At 30.9% G+C, this 20,312-nt stretch overlaps 1 protein-coding gene across 9 annotated transcripts in view; it reads right to left on the bottom strand.

Annotated features, from left to right (window-relative positions):
- Positions 1 to 1,252: 1,252 nt before the first annotated feature.
- Positions 1,253 to 20,312, bottom strand: part of LOC110023130 (heavy metal-associated isoprenylated plant protein 21) — a 19,839-nt gene continuing 779 nt past the window's right edge. The window contains exons 2-8 of one of the 9 annotated variants that reach the window (XR_002293850.1): positions 11,910 to 11,998; positions 3,978 to 4,084; positions 3,791 to 3,833; positions 3,520 to 3,577; positions 3,343 to 3,415; positions 1,749 to 1,809; positions 1,645 to 1,660 (exon numbers count right to left, since the gene is read on the bottom strand). Coding sequence is in view for 1 of the 9 variants with exons in the window: in XM_020722380.1 (XP_020578039.1) it covers positions 1,491 to 1,660; positions 1,749 to 1,839 (261 nt within the window). In the remaining 8 variants the exon portion in view is untranslated. Of the gene's footprint in view, positions 1,419 to 1,487; positions 1,661 to 1,748; positions 2,148 to 2,174; positions 3,043 to 3,078; positions 3,172 to 3,342; positions 3,416 to 3,519; positions 3,578 to 3,790; positions 3,834 to 3,977; positions 4,085 to 11,909; positions 11,999 to 17,502; positions 17,614 to 20,312 lie in introns of those variants that run through there. The other 8 variants (XR_002293854.1, XR_002293852.1, XR_002293855.1 and 5 more) reach the window with 8 other exon arrangements.

Below are 20,312 nucleotides of genomic sequence, written 5' to 3'. Positions count from 1 at the left end.
GTTATGTGCAAAAAATCAAATACCATCTAAAATAGTCCCGAGTCTTTTGTGAGGATATCGATGCCATCGATTCCATAATGATTGCTGTTTTAGCAGCTGCATAGTGAAGTGTTATGTGCAAAAAATCAAATACCATCCAAAATAGTCCCGAGTCTTTTGTGAGGATATCGATGCATCGATTCCATAATGATTGCTGTTTTAGCAGCTGTATGGTGAAGTGTTATGTGCAAAAAATCAAATACCATCTGTTGCAGCCTGTTCTGTTAAGGTTAAGGCCCCATTAACGCCGCCTTCCTCCTGAACCGGAATCTGGATTTGCAGCAGGATTGATCCCGGGACCCGCATTTATTCGTGTAAGTATTATGCCGCTATCCATGACCTCCTCTCTCGCGTCTCATCTGCCTTAGCTCTCTCGCGAATGCTCGGAGTTCCTCAAGGCAGCGATGACCACACTACTCCACACGTAATTTGAGATATTGATGTGGTGGTGGTGCGGTGCGGCGCCACATTATTTTATATTCGACAAAAATTGCATATGCTTATTTTTTCAAAAAATTGCAGTTGAAAATTATGTTTTGTAATATGACATAAATAAATGAGGTGACTGTTAGAAAGTTGCGATATCACTTTTTGAAATATATATATATATATATATATATAGTAACCACCACAAACTTTTGGTTGATTTTTCTGCAGCAGCTTCAAAGCTGTTCTTCAAATAGCCGCAACCGCCTTTTAGGAGGTGTTTGGTTTCATCTAAGATTTAAGTTAAATAGGATTTAATAAATTTGATAATTTCAAATTTATTAAATCCAAATGTTGGAAATCTAAAATAGTGCTTGGTTCAATTTAAAGCTAAACCCATTACATTTATTTCTCCAATTTGGCATAAATCCACTCCCCTCACTTTCTTCCTAAGCTAAATCCTTTAACGTAACGTAAATCCTGCTCAAATCCGGCCACCGAACACCCCCTAAGAGAAATTATTGCATACGAACACCGCATGCATCTTTGCATTCGGTATCCGATCATGACCGTAGATCGCGGTGATCTACGGTCGTGATTATTTCTATTTTTTTTTAAATTTGGGTGGGGCCCATCGAAATACATTCAGACTGTAAATCAGGTGATTTGAGGTCCGGATCGGACACCGCACGCATGGAATAATTTTTCCTTAGTGTGATTCATGCTTGTCTTCTCAAAATTAAGTACATATAATCTACTACTGCTTCTCCTGAAATAAACGAAGCAATTAAGAGATATCCATAACACCATTAAATTCATTCATTTCAACATTCACTTATTAAATCTTCATTTTCGTCCCATAATTTCCATCTATTTTGTACTTGCAACCCTAAAACAATAGAAAAAGCGCGATACATTCACATGAACTAAATCAAAGATGTTACAATCATCAATGTACTTGCAACCCTAAAACAATAGAAAAAGCGCGACATGAACTAAATCAAAGATGTTACAATCATCAGTCATCACTTAAAAGCTTCACCTTCCCCGCTCCCAACCTCAGCTTCCTTGATCTCCAAAATCTGGACACGGCGATTAATCATCTTCCTCATCCTGATCGCCACCGCCTGCGGGTCGAACTCTCCGAACACAATCACTCTTCCCCGCTTCCTCTCTATCAAGTGGCTCTCCAACTCTTCCCATCAAAATCAATTCATATAAAAACAAAATTATTAATCGGTACAAGCTTTAAAATTCAACAAAACCCTAACTGCGACTTTCACCTTGCAGCTTGAGAAGAGCATCTCTGATTTTGCGATAGCAGCCGCCGCAGTCGATGTTGATCTTCATGATCATGCAGTAGAAAGGCGGCATCAAGAAGAAGAAGAAGAAGAAGAAGATCGTTGTGTTGGATAAGAGATTGGGGAAGATGGGGGAGAATATGGGGAGGATTTGGCTTGCTTATTGGTCATGTGATGGAGAATCTGATTCTTCTTTTGGGAGGAGAAATAATGGAGTTGTGTGATATTCTTTCTTTTTGATTTAGGCGTTTTAGATGGATTTTGGGGGAAGATTTTCATCCATACCACTGAATTCTTATTATGTACCATGCACGCCTCCTTATTTCAACTTTTTGAAGTTAAAATGGAGCTTCTTTTTTTTTTTATATGTGATATGGAAGATTTGGATGGTATATATGTAAGAAAATAAAATTTATGGAATTGGATATTTAAATAGATGGGAATTGGGTGGTATGTATGTAAATAACCCCTTTTGAAGGAGGAAAATGTCATGTGTTTAGGGGAGGAAAGGTATATTATTTGATAAGATTATGAAGTGCAAAATGTTTTATTTTCTTATCCTCCGCACAATTAAAAAAACGATTTTCAATCGTTCACCGCAGAATAAGGTATTTTACAACTCGGCCCATAAAGCAGAAAAGAAAAAAAAGATATTAGGATGAAGATTTGCATAAAACTCACCTTAATTTTATGCTTTTATGTAACTAGGACAGAATTTAGCCTACCTGATACTGGGGTTGTATGAGAGTGAGTTGAGTTTGAGGCACTGTCTTAACATGAACTTGAGCTTAATCCTAGGGTTTAAGGTTGAGAGAGCACAAAATGCCTTAAAACATTCAGTTAAAGCCAAACCATTAGAGATTGACATGCTAACAGGTATAACTCTATGTTGTCTAAAAATAGAACAAACATTATACTAGTACACATTAATAGTTAATCCTCATATTTGCTGCTTAAGATTTAACATACACGAAGGTTAAAAAAGATTACAAATAAACTGTTGAAGAGAAAATCAACTAATGTGGCAAATGGAACTATCATAGCAATAAAAAAAAAAACTTAGCAAAATACAAAATTTAAGCGCTCAAGTTTGCATGAATATTCTCAAGGGAATACCTACGTTCAATACATAAGTGCAAGTTGGTTTATACATCCCATAAACAAATCTAGAGACTAATTTAGTTATACTAAGATTAATCATCATTATAAACCTGCACAACCTTATCTTGTTGTTCTTCTTCATCATATTGTCTGACATCATAGTCTTCTTCATCTTCTTCGATCAAAAAAACAAAATCGATATTACATTTAATCAACCAAGTAAAGCAACTCTCATTACTCATATCTTGTGCTTTGCACAACAGCACAGCATGTTATTGACAAGTATGGTAATCCCATATAACTCCTATAGTGTACTGATGGTGTTCAATTAATTCTAAAATATATACCAGCTGTCTAAAATGATTATTTAAATCAAAGAAAGCTACAAAAAAGTTTAAATGAAGATTAACAAAATATATATTAAAAAAAATATTCAAATAAAAAAATTAATATAGATATATGAGTAACTACTGACCTGGATTTAGGAACAAAGCAGCTTGAAAACATTATTAGGATTTTCCTTGAGACCAAATGATGATACTCAATAGCTGTAAGTTAGATTTTATTAGAAGAAAACATACTTAAAAATTAATTAAAGGAAAACAAAATTGCCTAAATTTAAACTCTATCACGGTAGGATATTTAATTGAACCTTCCAGGTATGCTTCATTAAAGCTGAATGATGGCCGAAAGATGTCAAACAATGAATGCTGGACAATGGAAATAAACAAAGCAATTGTCAAATTATGACTAGCTCTGTTAAAGACAATATCAATCAGCTTCTAAAATATATAAATAATAGAAAAAATTAAAAAAAAAACATTTAAGTATGAGAGTTTTAGTTCCCATATTTTTCCAGGCAAATAAAAAAGGAAACGAAAATATAAATAGAAATTACACTAAAAGCTCAAATATCATCTTACATTCAGTGGGGCACAAAGTGCTAGCTAACAATTTCCATGTTTTCTGGTGATAAAAAGAAAAAAAAAAACTACTTCATCAACATCAGAAAAAATAATTATTCCTCAAATAAGCTTAATTATTTGATAATTTTAACTAATGATGCTTGTTTATTTATTATTTTCACTCAAATATGAGAATGTACAGTACCAACTAACTTTGTCTGTTGAAAACACAAGTTCTTGCAGGGTGAAGTAACAAGCTTAAGGCAGCAGCTGCATAACTTGCAAGAAAATCATCGGTAACAATTCTTCAACCTTGAATTTAAAAAAAAAAATATGAAGCATATTAGCAGAAAAAACAAAGAAAATGTGACATAATATAGAAATAAAACCTCAACCAAGAAAAAAAAACATAGTAACTCATTTTGGAAAATTGACAAGAGACAGCATCTATGACATCCAACCAAGGGAAAGGTGAGCAATCACATGTAATCAACCAAAACCTAAGTGATTGTTCCTTTAAGACAATTAGTTCGTAGCAGCTGATGGTTAAAGACACTCAAAACAGCTTTTAGATGTTTTGAGAGTTTTTAAAACAAGTTAAAATGCTTTTAAAAACAAAATAAAAAAATAAAAAGATGCAAAAAATACACTAAACAAATATGTTTTTAAATAAAAGAAAAAATAAAATAAAAAATAATAAATTGAAGTGATTCCAAACAAGCCCACAGAGAACCAACTAGAAACAAGCTTGCAAGCTATACGACAAAAGCATGTTATTAATCAAAGGATTTAGGCATCCCCAGTTATTTGTATCCTTCTGTTTGTTTCTAATCTTCTATTGATTCAACTTGCAGATCAAATTTTGAGCGATAAAATTCAAGAACTACATCAGTAGAACTCAAGTTATTCAAAAAAGCAAATAGAGCTGTTCTCAAACAAGGTCTATCTTTTTATCAGAACCTATAACTTTAGGTAAGCACAAAATCTTATTCTTCAATTACAAGCCTAAAATGCAATATCGTCCATCAAGAAAGCTTTTAAAATAAAAGAAAAGGAAATGATCCAAATAATGACTATACTGAAAATAGAATGATAAAGATTGAGATCTTACTCCTGTGAGCAATACAATACTTGAATTGAATGCTTACTACAGACATTTAAAGCACGTTCACTAACCTTATAAATGTTTGTGACAAACATAAAGTCCCCAATGTTCAATACTTTTTTTTAACAACACTAAGCAATTACGAAGAACAGCCAAAAGACAGTATTAACCAATACTCAATAAACAAAGGATAGCTTCACTCCTCACAAGTCAAGACTATCAAAGTCATGAGACAAATTATTGGGTCTTGCTCCATTTTGAATAAACTTTAATGAATGAAAAAAATACATTTTTCTTATTCTTACATCTCCAAATAAAAATAATTTGAAATCTTCTATCCTCTTGTTTTTCAATGCCTAAGAGAATTTGATCATAAGCATATAACTTATCAGATTCTAGTTCCCAACATAACTTAAAAATTTATGTTTTCATGTGATAAAGTAATTCAAAATAATTACAAATGATACTAATAGCATTAAGTACAAAATAATTATCTATAATTCCTTTAAATGTCTTAAAATTTAATAAACATGATTTAAATTAAAATTTGATAATAAATTTTATATATATATAAGAAGAAGTAATGTCCATTTCTATTGAGATGTTAACTACAAACGACCTCTAAAGCCTAACAATAATATGATTCACTGGTAAATGTTTACCAAAAATAAAACCAAGGGAGTTTAGAGTGTATTGGTGAAAGTAGTGGACTTGAATTTGAGAAAAAGCTATGCAAATTGAAGTTAATAGTTGGTTCCTCAAAAAAATCAAAACATGGGCATACCTAAAAATGGTCTAAGTGAAGGCTCTATGTTAGCATAGCCTCGAATAATAAGCTCTTAGAATTAATAAATAAGGGCATGGCAAAGGTCAAGTTGCCCAAAGAATCAACAATCAAACATAGGTCAGCTATGAATCTGCAAATAAGCTTAAGCTTGGGATGACAATTATCAAATATAAAAATGGTAAATAGAGGCACCAACTCAAAAAACCTCTTCATAAATAAATGAGAGTGATTTAATTTGGACAGTGGAGGGCAACTTATGTTGAGATAATTTTGAGCCTTGTTACAAAAATATACAAAAAAAGTGATGATGGAGACATAAAACGTAATACATTCTCCCCCCACCCAACAACTTCGGTGAAAAAACAAAAGCACACCCAACAGAAGCATAAAAAAACATTGATTTAATTTTTGAGGAGGATCCATAAGTGAAGCACTAATAGAGAGGCCACCAAAGCAATAGGAGACAATGACAGACCACCAAAAACTTCAACCAAAGGTTCTCTATAGGCTCTGACAGTAGATTTAGATGAAGATGGAAAACCTAGAAAGACTAAGGGTGTGTTTAAGGAGGCGGTGCGGAGCCACACCGCAATTTTTCCTATTTGGCAAAACTACGTTTTGCCAAAAAGCTTCAGCTAAAAGCTACGTTTTCCCACCAAACCCGGTTATCTCCTGTGACTGTTAAAAAGCTGCGATCTGACCTTTTCAAAGAAAAAAATTATAATTGCCACCGCAGCTTTTTGAACAATAGCTTCTTCTTCAGCTGCTTCAACAAACCGCTGCGGTTGCCACAAACAGACCCTAAGCTTTATAAGGATTTGATGGGGTAATTATAATAACTTACTGCTAGTAGCACTACTAATATATTTGTTGTATGTTTTTATGCTCACTTTCAGGCAAATGATGACTTTGCAAGATGAAAGATTGATTGCAAAGCAACATTGAACTCGACATTTTTTAAGATCCTTGGTCAAATATGTATTTTGTTTCTTCCTATCCTTTTTGTTTTGATCGTTGCTGAACCCCAGCCGTTCAACTTAAGTTTCCTATTTCTTAATGTCAAGATAACAAAATATCCTCATTTTTTGTTAGACCATTAGTGTTTATACCAAGATCTATATCTAATAAATTTGCTTGTTAAGATTTTTTTATATAATTTAATCTTCCATTTACTTTTTTATTCCTTTATCCTTCATTGCAAAATTAGTGTTTAAAACATAAAAAATCCGTTCAAAAATTAGTTTCTGCTCATTAAAATGTGTTTAAATCTTTACACCCTATAGATATTCATATTCCTTTGACTACCTAAGGGCTCAATACAATCACATGATGAATCTTCCTCAATGGTTCATAATCGTTTTCAAAGCCAAGCTTATCCTCTTATAAAAAATGTAAGGCTTAAAGTACCATGGCCACTTCTTCCATTCAATGCAAATGTATTTAGCCTATTCCATGGAACCAGATTTGAAAACACTCTTTAGTGTAGAACTCAATTTTGGTTATCCTTTACAAATATCTTCTACAACAAATTAGTTTATACCTCTGAACGAATAAAGTTATTTCTTTCAAAAATGGTCATCTTGATATCATTACTTGTGAAGATCAGGTAAGTTTTTTTTTTTTTTCTTAATTCCAAATGGAGCATCTGACATGTTGTCTATCAATGAAAATCGGCTAGAATTTAATTGCACTGTCATGAAAAGAGTAGTGCATTCCACATCTACAAAATCACATCTCCATTATATGATTAGACTATCTAACGAGGATTGCACCATCCAATATTTCCTACAAAAAACTGTCTTGGTCAAAGATGACCAAGACACCATCCAATATTTCCTACAAAAAATTGTCTTGGTCAAAGATAGTAATTCTAACTCTATCACTGCTACCCTTATTCTACCTAATTACAATTTGCTTAACTCACATCAAAATGAACTTACAAAAACATTAATCTCTCTCCTATCTGATTAAAGAGAAAAAACAAAACAACTACATTAATCTCTGAATTTTTAACATTGGAAATATTTCTGAGTTACAAGTTCTGAAATGGAACGACCAACAAATCTTTCTCTCTAAGTCATATCATCAAAATTGTTATCCTTTTGAAGTAAAATATGATATTCCACGTGAAAACATTGACATATTCATAGACCACCCTTTTCAAAAGACATTTATATTCTACATCATGGCAAAATTCATTGATCTTAAAGAGAATGTAATATGTTGAAGTTCCCATGTTTCAATTATTGGTTGGATAAAATGATGTATGAACTCGTTTGACATATGAAACTTTATTCTTGTGTTCACTTGTTTAATTATGAGCCTGCATACTCTTTTCTCATTGTCAAAATAAAGTTTTCCTTTAGGCGTATCTCTCTTTTGATGTTGGTAAAATAGGAAGTAACATATGTCAGCAAAATTGTTATTAAATTGGTTGAAAAGTTTACTAACTTCAGCTGCATGTACTTAGAGACAGAGCTAGTCCCCACATATTGCAAATTTTTTATTCCAAATGATCTCTATTTACCTATGCCTTCATGTAAGGGGGGATGTCACTTTGCAGCACAATCAATGTAATATGTCTGTCATCATCAAAAAGAAAGATTCTCGACTCCGTAGGCTTGATAGTATTTTGAGCTCATTTTGGCAACTACAAGCATATATTAAAAGTACTAAAAATTTATCTAAGAGTCATTAGAGTGGGAAGTATCATAGATCTTAATACAAGCTTCAACCCCATTTTCCAATGCATGATCAAGTGAACCAATGTCATGACCAAGTCAACTCCAAGATTTCAAGGTCTACTTAGAATCTTCAGGGATATCATTGGAAGTAATTTTAATATCATTACAGCTTTAGCCCAATCTCTCAACAAGAACTCATTTAACTTAAATTTATAAATTGCTCAAAAGTATTTCTAATATTATGAAATTGAAAGTTGGATAAATAAACTTTAGCAAAAAACTTTCAAGTCATTTTGATCATTATTCCCTTGTTAGTAGTGGAAAAATTAATCTCCATCAATTCTGCCTCTATTAATGTTTAAACGATCCAACAGTCCACCCTTCTTATTTACTTTATGTCAACTCAATAATCTATGAGATTATTTGTGTCACATCATCAAAAGTGGAGGCGTGGACTATAAAATTTTTTTTTCCAAGATTTTACATGCTTCTCATCAGAAGATCTAAGATATTATAAATACTGTACATATCCATGAATGAAAAACTCAATCTCTCCAATTTTTGTCATTAACTAATTAGTATCATTTAACATTTAAATATACAATTAATTTAAATTTTCAAAAATTAGCTTCTAGTTTTGTAAATGACTAAATCCATCATATTTTTCACATGCAAAATTATATAATATCATATAAGTATTTTTTAATACAATATTAATTAAAAGAAAATTACAAGCCTTAAAAAAAATTAAAACAGTGCTACTAATACTGAACAAAAGGTTGCTCTCACAAAGCACACCGAGGCAAGCTCTGTGTGACAAGGTTCTATCTATCAATGTTCTAACACTACTAATAACTAGATTTATAGTCATTAAACAATTGCTGCTCCTTGAAAAAAAATTAGGGAGGGTTTTAATAAATTTTAAATTATTTTAGAAGAAGATTGGGAGTTATAAATAGAAAGAAAGTTAAATAATAAATAGAGTAATGAAACTATAGCTAAATTCCTTCATTATCTAGATTTCTCTAACGTTCTCTCATGATAAACTCTATCAAATTCAATTTTGAGAGCTAAAACATCTTTCAAAGCTTAAGAGCACCAAAGATGAATCAATTGTAAGCTATTTATGAAATTGCACATTTATCAAAGACTTTGTAAAATCGCTTTATTTTTTATTTTCATTCTTGTTTTACTATTTTTGTTCGATCAAAAAGTAAACTATGTAGTTTTAGTTTCCCTTTCAGTTATTAAATATTTATAAAGGCTTAATGAGGTTCATCTAGGAATCTTATAATTGGATTGCACTAGCCCAAATTGCGAGTTTGTAAGGTGTGATGGTTTCTTTGCGGGCTTAGTAGACATGGGCCAATTGGGTTGAACCACATAAATATTGTGTATATTTTGACCGCCTCCTTATTCTTTTCATTTGATGTTTAATTACACACTTGCAAGCTTTTCACTTCTACATTTACTTTCCCTAATCACAATAAAAGTTTTAAAATACAAATCCCTGGCATCCCCACTTTTGATGTGTCATAAATCATCAACAACAAGCTAGTTAATAAAAATAATGTAAAATAAAATAAATGGATAACAAAAGATAACATGTTTAAAAGTTGTAGTACAACTAAAATTAATGCCTGTATCACTTAAGTGTGACAAATGTAGAATATGTCAACCCCATAATTTTAAACACATATTTAATATTTTGATTATCAAGATTTTAATTTAATATAAGCTAATATTATTGATTAGCGTTTGTGAAGGCATGAGACAATGTACTTCAAGTGGAGATTGAAAGGGTATATCTAGAGCAAAATTCTAAAGTACGTTCGAGAGCCAGAAGAAGTTGATAGTTTGATTAGTACAAGTTAGTTTAAATGAAATCAAGATCAAAGCTTCAATATTCAAAATTAACTAATTTGTTTTTTGGTCATGTATATTATTATACTTTTCGGTGTATTATTATACTTTTCGGTGTTATAGATGCAAAGATGACCAAAACACATAATTATAATTATTATACTTCTCACTTCTACATTTACTTCCCCTAATCACAATAAAAATTTTAAAATACAAATCCCTGGCATCCCCATTTTTGATGTGTCATAAATCATCAACAACAAGCTAGTTAATAAAAATAATGTAAAATAAAACAAATGTATAACAAAAGATAACATGTTTAAAAGTTGTGGTAAAACTAAAATTAATGCCTGTATCACATAAGTGTGACAAATGTAGAATATGTCAACCCCATAATTTATAACATATATTTAATATTTTGATTATCACAAATTTAATTTAATATAAGCTATGTTTGTGAAGGCATGAGACAAGGTACTTCAAGTGGAGATTGAAAGGGTACATCTAGAGAAAAATTCTAAAGTACGTTCGAGAGCCAGAAGAAGTTGATGGTTTGATTAGTACAAGTTAGTTTAAATGAAATCAAGATCAAAGCTTCAATATTCAAAATTAATTAATTTGTTTTTTGGTCATGTATATTATTATACTTTTCGGTGTTATAGATGCAAAGATGACCAATACACATAATTATAATTAACATTTTAGGTTGCGCGGTCTTTTCTAGGTTGATGAGTAAAGCACAACATCATAAATTGCTTCTATAGTTAAGAAGGGCCAACTAATATGATTTTAAGATCATTAGCACTCAGATAATATGAAAGTTTTGCAGAATAACAAAGAAAACTAAACTTACAGCACCACGTTAGAATGGTTGTTGTAAACATCTCTCTTACCACATGCATAACAACAACCCTATCAACGTTGGTCTTACAGATAATCCCGCAATGTCTACTCCAAATTCAAATACTAGTCCAAGTCATAACTCAAATCTCATATAACAGCTGACTCGCTTAGAAAGTCATAGTTAAAGGCCAATAGAAAAAGGTTAAAACATAATAAAATATAAAATAAATCTATTGGAACACAAACAATGGAGAAAAAAGATTCACGTAGCCGACCCCACTTAATGTGATAAAGGTTTGTTGTTGTACACAAACAAGACCACACAACGAACAATTCAAACAGGCATGAAACTAACTTCCATGACATTAATAACGCGCGAAAAAAATGGCTGAAAGAAAAGTATAAAAAATTGGAGGAAAATTTATGCTGCACTAAGCAATTAAATTTATAGAACACAGTTAGAAAATTCATATATGACACCCAACAAAATTGAATGGAGAAGATATATCCATATATTTGACACTTAAGCATTGAGACAAGACAAATAATGATGACGATTAGACTAGAAAAATGGGTGTCAAATTCAAGCCATATTAAAATAAATTGGCCCGTTAAAAACCTTTGCTTAAGCTTAATCCAGCCCAACACTTTGAATAAAAAAAATTGCCTGAAAATTTCTTCGTATCATGCCCAACAAGTCTGATAAAACTATGAAAAAATTATTGGGCTAGTCAGAATAGGATTTAGGTTTGATGGGTTTCCCATGCATGCAAAGTTCAAATAAGAATGATAACCACGCTCAAACTTCCTTAAAAGAATTAAATACTGAATTAAAAAGAGTAGAAAATGGTTTACCATTAGATGAAGAGATGTTTCGATGGCTTCTTACAAGCTATGCAGCAACTCCCTCAAGCCTACTCCCATATGCCAAATCTAGAAAGCATCTATAGAAATAAACAATTTGATTTATGATCTTTAATTAAACAATCTCAAAAAGATGCATGAATCTCGCTGCCTAATATGATAAATGTTTCGTAATTTCTTAAAGACAACACTTTAAAAAGCACCACATTATAATAAATAACTACAGAATTATTCTTTGAGTTGTTGGTATTCAGCACATTGGAATAGCTACATTTGGAATGCCTTGAAACTTCTTTCAATTAAAACTTCCAATTTGATACATCATATTGTGCAGGGTGTCCAATTTCATTTCACATGTTGCTTATAGTGGTTTTATAAAAAATGAGTTAGCTAGCAAAATTACAAATTCATAAATGGAACCTGTTGAGGAAAAAAAAAAAAAAAAAACCTCACGTGAAGCAATAAATTAGTATTAATTATCAAATTGCCAAAATATAAAAATATGGATATCGGTAATCATATTAAGGGAACATAATAGTTGTACAGTCCATTCATTTCTCATATGTATTTTGCGGAGAAAAAAATTGAACAGCAGATTGATAAGAAGGAGCATGCTTTCTTCCATTACAATGCGAATAAATGAGAGATGAACATTCAAAATAAAAATTAATTGAAAATATAACAGAGTAAGATAGGCATAGGTTTTGGTGAATAAATGATAAACTAAAGGTTATGTCTAATGCAATATCTAGAACTACATAATGCACTCATTTCAGGTAGGGTGGCACTAAGGTTTTTTTTCTATATATAAAAATAATTACAATATTTGCTTTTCTTTTTTTGTTTGAATTTCATTGAGATAGGATGAAAGGATAGTTTTGTAATTGCATTATCTCTTATTGTTAAATATAACAAAATTATGCCTATCTATACTTCACTCGTAATACGCGGAAGCTATGTTGACGTGGTCTCTTGTTATAATTATTTTCCTTATCAATCAACCCAATTTTTGTAGCCCATTCTTAGTTACATTGTATGGGACCAAGGATTACAAATAGTTCTGAATCACATTCCATTCTAATCAAATTTAAATCTTAAAAATAATTTTGATAGTCAGCGAAAAATTTATTGAAAAATCATGACATGAATCATTTTAATCATTGTTTAAATGTTATGGAGTCCCATGAAAGCATTGCATTGTATGACCATAATACAGTGAAAAGTGTGCAAGGGCCGCTACACCGGCGTCCGGGTGTAGTGTCAAATAAACAATAGTTCCTACATTACGGGTGAATGCGAGTAAAGAAATTAGTTCATGAAACTAATATTATGATAGAATCTTGAAATATAGGTACCATCACAAGTAAATTAATGAAATTAGTTAATATTATAATTTATAGAAAGATAAATATCTTATATATTCAAAAAACTAAATTGGTTAGAGAAAAAAAACTAAAAAAATTGATAGCTTACGTTTTAAACTTTGTTATTCAGGTAAAAACCACAATATAAATGTAGGTGTAATTATAGATTAGAATTTAAAAGATAATGTTGTAAAAATTAATAAAATTAGAGATAAAATTATAGCCCTTAAGATTGTTGTTGATACTGAGATTTTTAATATTACAAGTGCTTATGCTCCTCAAGCTCAAGTAGGCTTAGATATAAGTTACAAAGAAAATTCTGGAATAATCTAAAAGAATTAATACAAATGATACCTCTTGAAGAAATAATTTTTACTAGAGGATATTTAGATGGACATGTCGGTAGAGTGGTAGAAGACTTTAGTAATATTCATGATGGTCACGACTTTAGAGTAATTAATGAAAAAGGTAAAATTATATTAGATTTTGCTTTAACGTATAATTTTATTATTACTAATACTTTATTAAAAAAAAAGATGGAAATATTATTATTTATAAGAATGAATATAATAAAACACAAATTGATTATTTTTTATGAGAAGAAGAAATCGTCGAGAATGTAAAGATTATTAGGTCATTCCTAGTGAGAATTTAAATACCCAACATTGATTATTAATTTTCAATTTTAAGATAAAGAGTTATAAAATAAAGGATACTAAGAACAATGATCATATAATTAGATAGAGGCACCTAAAAGGCATAAATAAAATTATTCTATGAGTGAACTTCAAAATTTTGAGATTTGGGACGTTCATGAAGAAGCAAATTCTATGGGGGATAAAGTAACAAAGACTACCAAACAAATAACAAAAGATGTACTTGGAGAATCAAACGAAAAAACTTTTACAAATAAAAATAATTGGTGGTGGAATAAAAATGTGTAAAAAAAGATAAAATATAAGAAGTCAATGTTATAAAAATTGATTTAAATGTAAAGGCATAGAGAAATGGGAAAAATATAAAAAAAACCATAGAGAGTCTAAGAAAGCAATCTGTGACTCTAAAAATTCTGCTTTCAGTAATCTTTATAATAAATTAGATACTAAAAAAGGTTAAAAATATATATATAAACTAGCCAAACAAAGAGAAAAAAGTCAAGATTTAACTCAAGTAAAGTGTATTAAAGATGATAATCAAAATGTATGTTTTTAAGAAAAAGATATTTAAAATATAGATGGGTGAGTTATTTTGATAAACTTTTCAATGAAGCTTCTGCAAATAAGATCAATTTTAGTGATCTTAATATAGTTAATAATAATGAAATATTTCATTTTTACCGTCATATTAGTAAAAAAGAAGTTGAAGAGGATTTAAAGAAAGCTAAGAGTGGAAAATCTATAGGACCTGATGATATCCAAATTGAAGTGTGAAAATATTTAGAATATTTGACAGATTCTTAACATACTAAACTTTAATATTTTTTAAAAAATTAACAAGATGCCTAAGGAGTGGAGGAAGAGTATTTTGGTCCCCATTTTTAAGAATAAAGAGGATGCATAAGAGTGTGCAAATTATAGAAGAATTAAGTTGATGTGTCATAGTTTAAATTATGGGAGAGGGTAATTGAACATAGGTTAAGACGTATTACAAAAATTTATCATAATCAGTTTGGATTATGTCGGGAAGTACAGAGAGAATGAGGAGGATCTATATATGATTTTTATTGATTTAGAAAATGCTTATGATAAGGTTCCGAGAGATATACTTTGGAGAGTTCTAAAGAAGAAAGGTGTTGATATAAGTTATATTCAAGTCATTAAGGATATGTGTACTAGATCTGTTTCTTGTGTTCGAACAGGAGGATTGACCAATTATTTTCCTATTTCAGTTGGATTACATCAGGGATCAGCTTTACGCCCATATCTTTTTGCTTTAGTTATGGATGCTCTTACTGGACATTTACAGGAAAATATACTTTGGTGTATGCTTTTTGTTGATGATATTTTCTCGCAGATAAGACCTTGGTGTATGCTTTTTGTTGATGATATTTTTCTCGCAGATAAGACACTCGCAGATAAGACGAGAAAGAGCTAAGGAAAAACTTGAATTATGGAGGTCAACATTGAAGTCTAAAGGCCTTCGCTTGAAAAAAACTAAAACTGAATGCATGGAATGTAATTTAGTTGCAGTAGCTCTAGTGATAGGGTTGTACTATGAGTGATCAAATTATTAAAATGTGTGAACACTTTAGATATCTCAGGTCTATTGTTTAAAGTGATGGTGATATAGATGAGGATGTTATTGGTAGATTTCAAGTTGGTTGGTTAAAGTGGAGGAATGCTTTGGGTCTATTGGTAAAAGTATTGCTTATACTGAAAGGAAAATTTTGTAAGATGGTGGCAAGACTTGCAATGCTCTGTGGTGCGAAATGTTGGCCTGTAAAAGAGAAGGATAAAATTAAGTTTAGTGTTGCCGAGATGAGAAAACTTAGGTGGATGAGTGACTTTACACTTAAAGAAAAAATGTGAAATGAATATATCCGTGATAGAGTTGGTGTAGTTCCTGTGGCGGACAAAATTAGAAAGAGTTGTCTCAGATGGTTTGGTCACATTGAACGTCGACCATTTGATAAACCAGTCAAAAAAGTAGATGTTTTAGATTTGACTTATGTTAAGAAAGACAGAGATAGACCTAGAAAGACTTGGGCATATTGTATAAAAAATGAACTTAATTTATTAAAATTAAATGATAATTTGACACTCAATAGAACGCAATGGAGAAAAATGATTCATGTAGCTGACCCCCACTTAGTGGGATAAAGGCTTGTTATTGTTGTTGTTGTTGGTAGTGGTGGTGTTTGTTTTAGAAAGGACAAAACCAATCAGGCCCTTATACACCTTTATTCTAAATGTTTATGGATTGTACAAGAGCTTATGTCTCAAATTTGCATGCCATAAAAAAATTCTAAATAGTTCAACCACATATTCACATAATAACTAACAAGAGAAATAAAAATAATTACCACGAAGACAAACACATGTGAGAATAAGAAAGCAATAAGAATAACAAATAAAACTTGTGAATGTAGTAAGCATTATGAACAAATAGGGTCCAATCATCATGCAAAATGAAAACCCAGGAAGGAACGTTATTAAGCAAATTTAGAAATTAACATATTTTATAAAAAAATTTGAAGCTTTCAAGGATAATTAAAATCATAATGCCAGAAGCAGCATAAATTAATGATTTGATTCAAGAAATAGCATGCCCAACACTTCATGTAACATGATTCAATAATCAAAACAGCAAAAAATGAAAAAATAAATGAAAATAAAGATGCATTATATACCTGATTTTGCATTTGAAGGGGCAAACAAAAGAAATGATTAGATTGATTTTCATATTTAATAAACCAAACTGCTCTTTAAACCCATCAAGTAATCACATTTTCAACTACATTTCACTGCTATAAGCATGAAAAGATGCGAGGTTGGACCAGCATTTTCTTCACAAATATAAATTCAATATAGTTTTAACATAATCCATTCAACTTATTGTTTAAAAATGCATCAAATTTGAATTCAATAAATTCAATAAATTGGCACATCAAAATTACAGAAGCTTCCAGGCATAGAAAAAACAACAGCACTCGACAAACATGAAGAAAAAATTAAATTTAAATTCCATATAATAAATTAAAGAATATACCAGCATCAACCATTTCACCATTTATTTATATCCTAGTGATCAATTTAAGAATCCAATCATATACCGTGACAGCATTCAACTCCCTTTACACATTCTTTAATAACTGGTCACAGAATGAGTCTCTTATCATTGACTCTATCAGTTATCTATTGAACAACTTTTCATTTATATATATATTAAAAAAAATGCATGCAGCCATCAATGGCTGATTCCGAGAAGCTAAGTAAATAGAATCAAATAGAAAACCAGCAGAGCCGACCAAAAGAAGAAATAATCCTGGTAGAAAGCAAAGTAAGACCAGCCAGAAAAATTCTCTCAAGAGATTATCCAGCACCAACTCACAAATGCGAGGGAATTTGGCAAGATCGTACTATGAAATCAACAGAAATCTATTTCCACACCAAATAAGGGCAGACGAACTATTAAAAAAAAACCCTAAAATCCAATGGGGAACGACAACACGCAGATGATTCTATCCTACCACAGAAAAGAAATGAGATGCTCTTCCGTACCTCACTGTTTATGAATTCTTCACGGCTTCTTCCGGCGACGAGGAGGCCAGAGAGGAGGAGGTTGTGCTCATAAGAATATCGCACGGAGGGGAATGCGAGGGAATCCGCACACACAAAACTCTCATTAGTACGCCACGCATGCGAAAACATTAATCTGTATGGCATGGGAATGAACCGAAATATTGCGTGAAGTCGCATGCGGAAAGTGTCAAGTATGCTAGTAAAGGCAAAGGATTGTACGGCTGTAAAAAAAGCTCGTTGTTCGCGAACAGTCCGTGTTCGATTCGTCAATGTTTGTGTTTGATTTGTTCGATAAGTAAATGAGACGAACGTGAACAAATTTTTTTCGTTCGATTAGTTAAACGAACCAAACACGAACAATGATGCGTTCGTTTGTATTCGAATTGCTATTGTTCGAAATATAAAAAAATTAAAATAATTATATATAAAAAATTTATGATATTTTAAAAAATTAAATTTTATAAATTATAATATATAATAAATTAATAATAACAATATATTAATATACTATATTAGTAATATAGTAATATATATATTATATATTTATATAATATAAGTCATATAATTAATATAATTGAGCTTGTTGCAAGGAAAATCTCGTGGCTAGCCCCCTTGAGGGCGTTTGACCGTCAATATATCATGGCGTCGTTGGTTATACTTCTTGGGTTTGAGTTCCATAAGTGCTTGGTGAAAATTACTGTTTGAAGGGACGAATTATTTTTATGACATGATTTGGTAGAGTTAGATGGACCTGCATATACATATGAATATGTAAGAATTGAGTGGTAAATATAAGTAAATCTTACCTGAAGATGGCCTGTGGGAGGCAGGTGTCCGATCGGTATATATATATATAGGAATTGAGTAGGATGATCCTTTATTTATTTTGGAAGATTTACATGCATGCTCTCAATCTCTTTGTATTCATATATATGTCTAACACCTAAATCTCAATTTTTACTTGAATGTCACCTTATCTATGCATGAAAAGGTGTATTTCACTTTTAAAAGTTAAAATTGCCATATTTTTTATATGCTATGAAAGATTTGATGGGATAAATGTTAAAAAGAAAAGTATGTATTAGAAATGTAAATACATTAGAACTTGTATTTTCATTGATTTTTAAGATATTGATCTTAGATTTCACTTGGTGTGTCAAAAATTGACCCACCAAGCCAACTCAACCCTAACCCAATTAAAAAAAAAAAATCCAAATTCGGGTTGACTCATTTCGGGTTTGGTTTGGTTTTACCCGCCAGCTCTAAATTAACTTGAAATCAACCCGGTAACTTAAATTTGTCCCACAATTAACTTAAAATTGACCCAATTTTGACCCAAATAACTATTATTTTTTATGTTAAACAGGTTATATGGGTCAAGTTTGGATTTGTGGGTTGAAGACGGGATCAAATTCAGGTTGGCTGGTTGAAGGTAGGTCGTTTTCAGGTTAAACTTCCCGACCTTTTTAATATTCGGGTCAGGTTAATTTGGATCAAGTTGTTTCGGGTTGGGTCAAATTCGGATTAGACTCGAACCCAACCTGTGAACTTCATTTACCACCCCTAGATTTGAGACTCAATAGATGCATTAAGAAATTATCTATCATCTAAAGTATATTTAAATATAAAATTAATTAATCTTTTTTTTATTTTAATTTAGATAAAATATATATTTTTATCCTTTAAAAGGTTATGACACAGGTAATTAAACTTAGGATGGAATTTTGATTATACATTATTGTACTTTATTTGTGGAAAAATCACAGTTTCCACATAAAAGACTATACAAAAATGAGCTGATTTTAGATTTGCCAACACAAAACTAGAAAATGTCAACCTCTTAAGTTCAAGAATGCCAGCCATCTTTGATCTTCCCTAATATCACTATTACGTACCATAACTAATTTTCATGAACATTTTAGTCAAACATAAGAGCTCTTAAAATTCTTGATAGTCGCTTTCACTAGCATTCATTTTCCTGCAAGATTAGTGCTGAAAGGGAATAAAGTTAGACTTTATTCTTTCAGAGAAAAATTCAATGAACAAATAACTAATTGTCAACGTGCTCAATCTAAATTTGAATATCGATGTTGATGATGAAAGAAATTTGGGTAATCAGAGTCATCGCAACAAAGCTTGAACCGGCACGAAACTTTATATATATTATACAGATGGACGATAATATATATCTGTCCACCCGATATGTGCTAATTCGATCTAGATTGATCTGAAACCGGGAGAGAGTGGACTTACGTCGAAGCTGTCATCCAACAGGCCATTGGTTGCGCATATAAATTTTGATATTGATCTAAATAATATTTTTTGTTCATATTCATATCAGGCTGTAAGTACTTGAGAAGTCATGAATATTTGTGTTTTCATGATCATGTCATATCAAATTTTGAGTGTTATATGAATAAAATATTAAAATTTTGATGTTAGATGTGTAATTACATAAGGAAAAAAATATTTCTAATGATATTAATGAATATATACATGTGTGTAGGGGAATTTATACATGCCACTAAATGCTTATATATTTACATATCTGACATCTAGACTTAATTTTTATATCTATGCCAACTTACCAATACATGCAAAAGGTGCATATTTCACTATTTAATTAGAAGTTAAAATTGTGTATTTTTTTAGAAGATATGAAAGATATGGGAGGTATAAATGTAAAAACAAAGTTTAGATGTTATATCTGTAAATATATAAAAATAGGTTTGAATGTATGTAAATGCGCCATATACATATATACATATATATATATATATATATATATA

Source organism: Phalaenopsis equestris, unplaced genomic scaffold (genome assembly GCF_001263595.1).
Source record: "Phalaenopsis equestris unplaced genomic scaffold, ASM126359v1 Scaffold000212, whole genome shotgun sequence".
In the NCBI taxonomy this organism is placed as follows: Eukaryota; Viridiplantae; Streptophyta; class Magnoliopsida; order Asparagales; family Orchidaceae; genus Phalaenopsis; species Phalaenopsis equestris.
The sequence above is the reverse complement of the archived record's forward strand: the minus strand, read 5'-3'. Positions and strand labels throughout refer to the sequence as shown.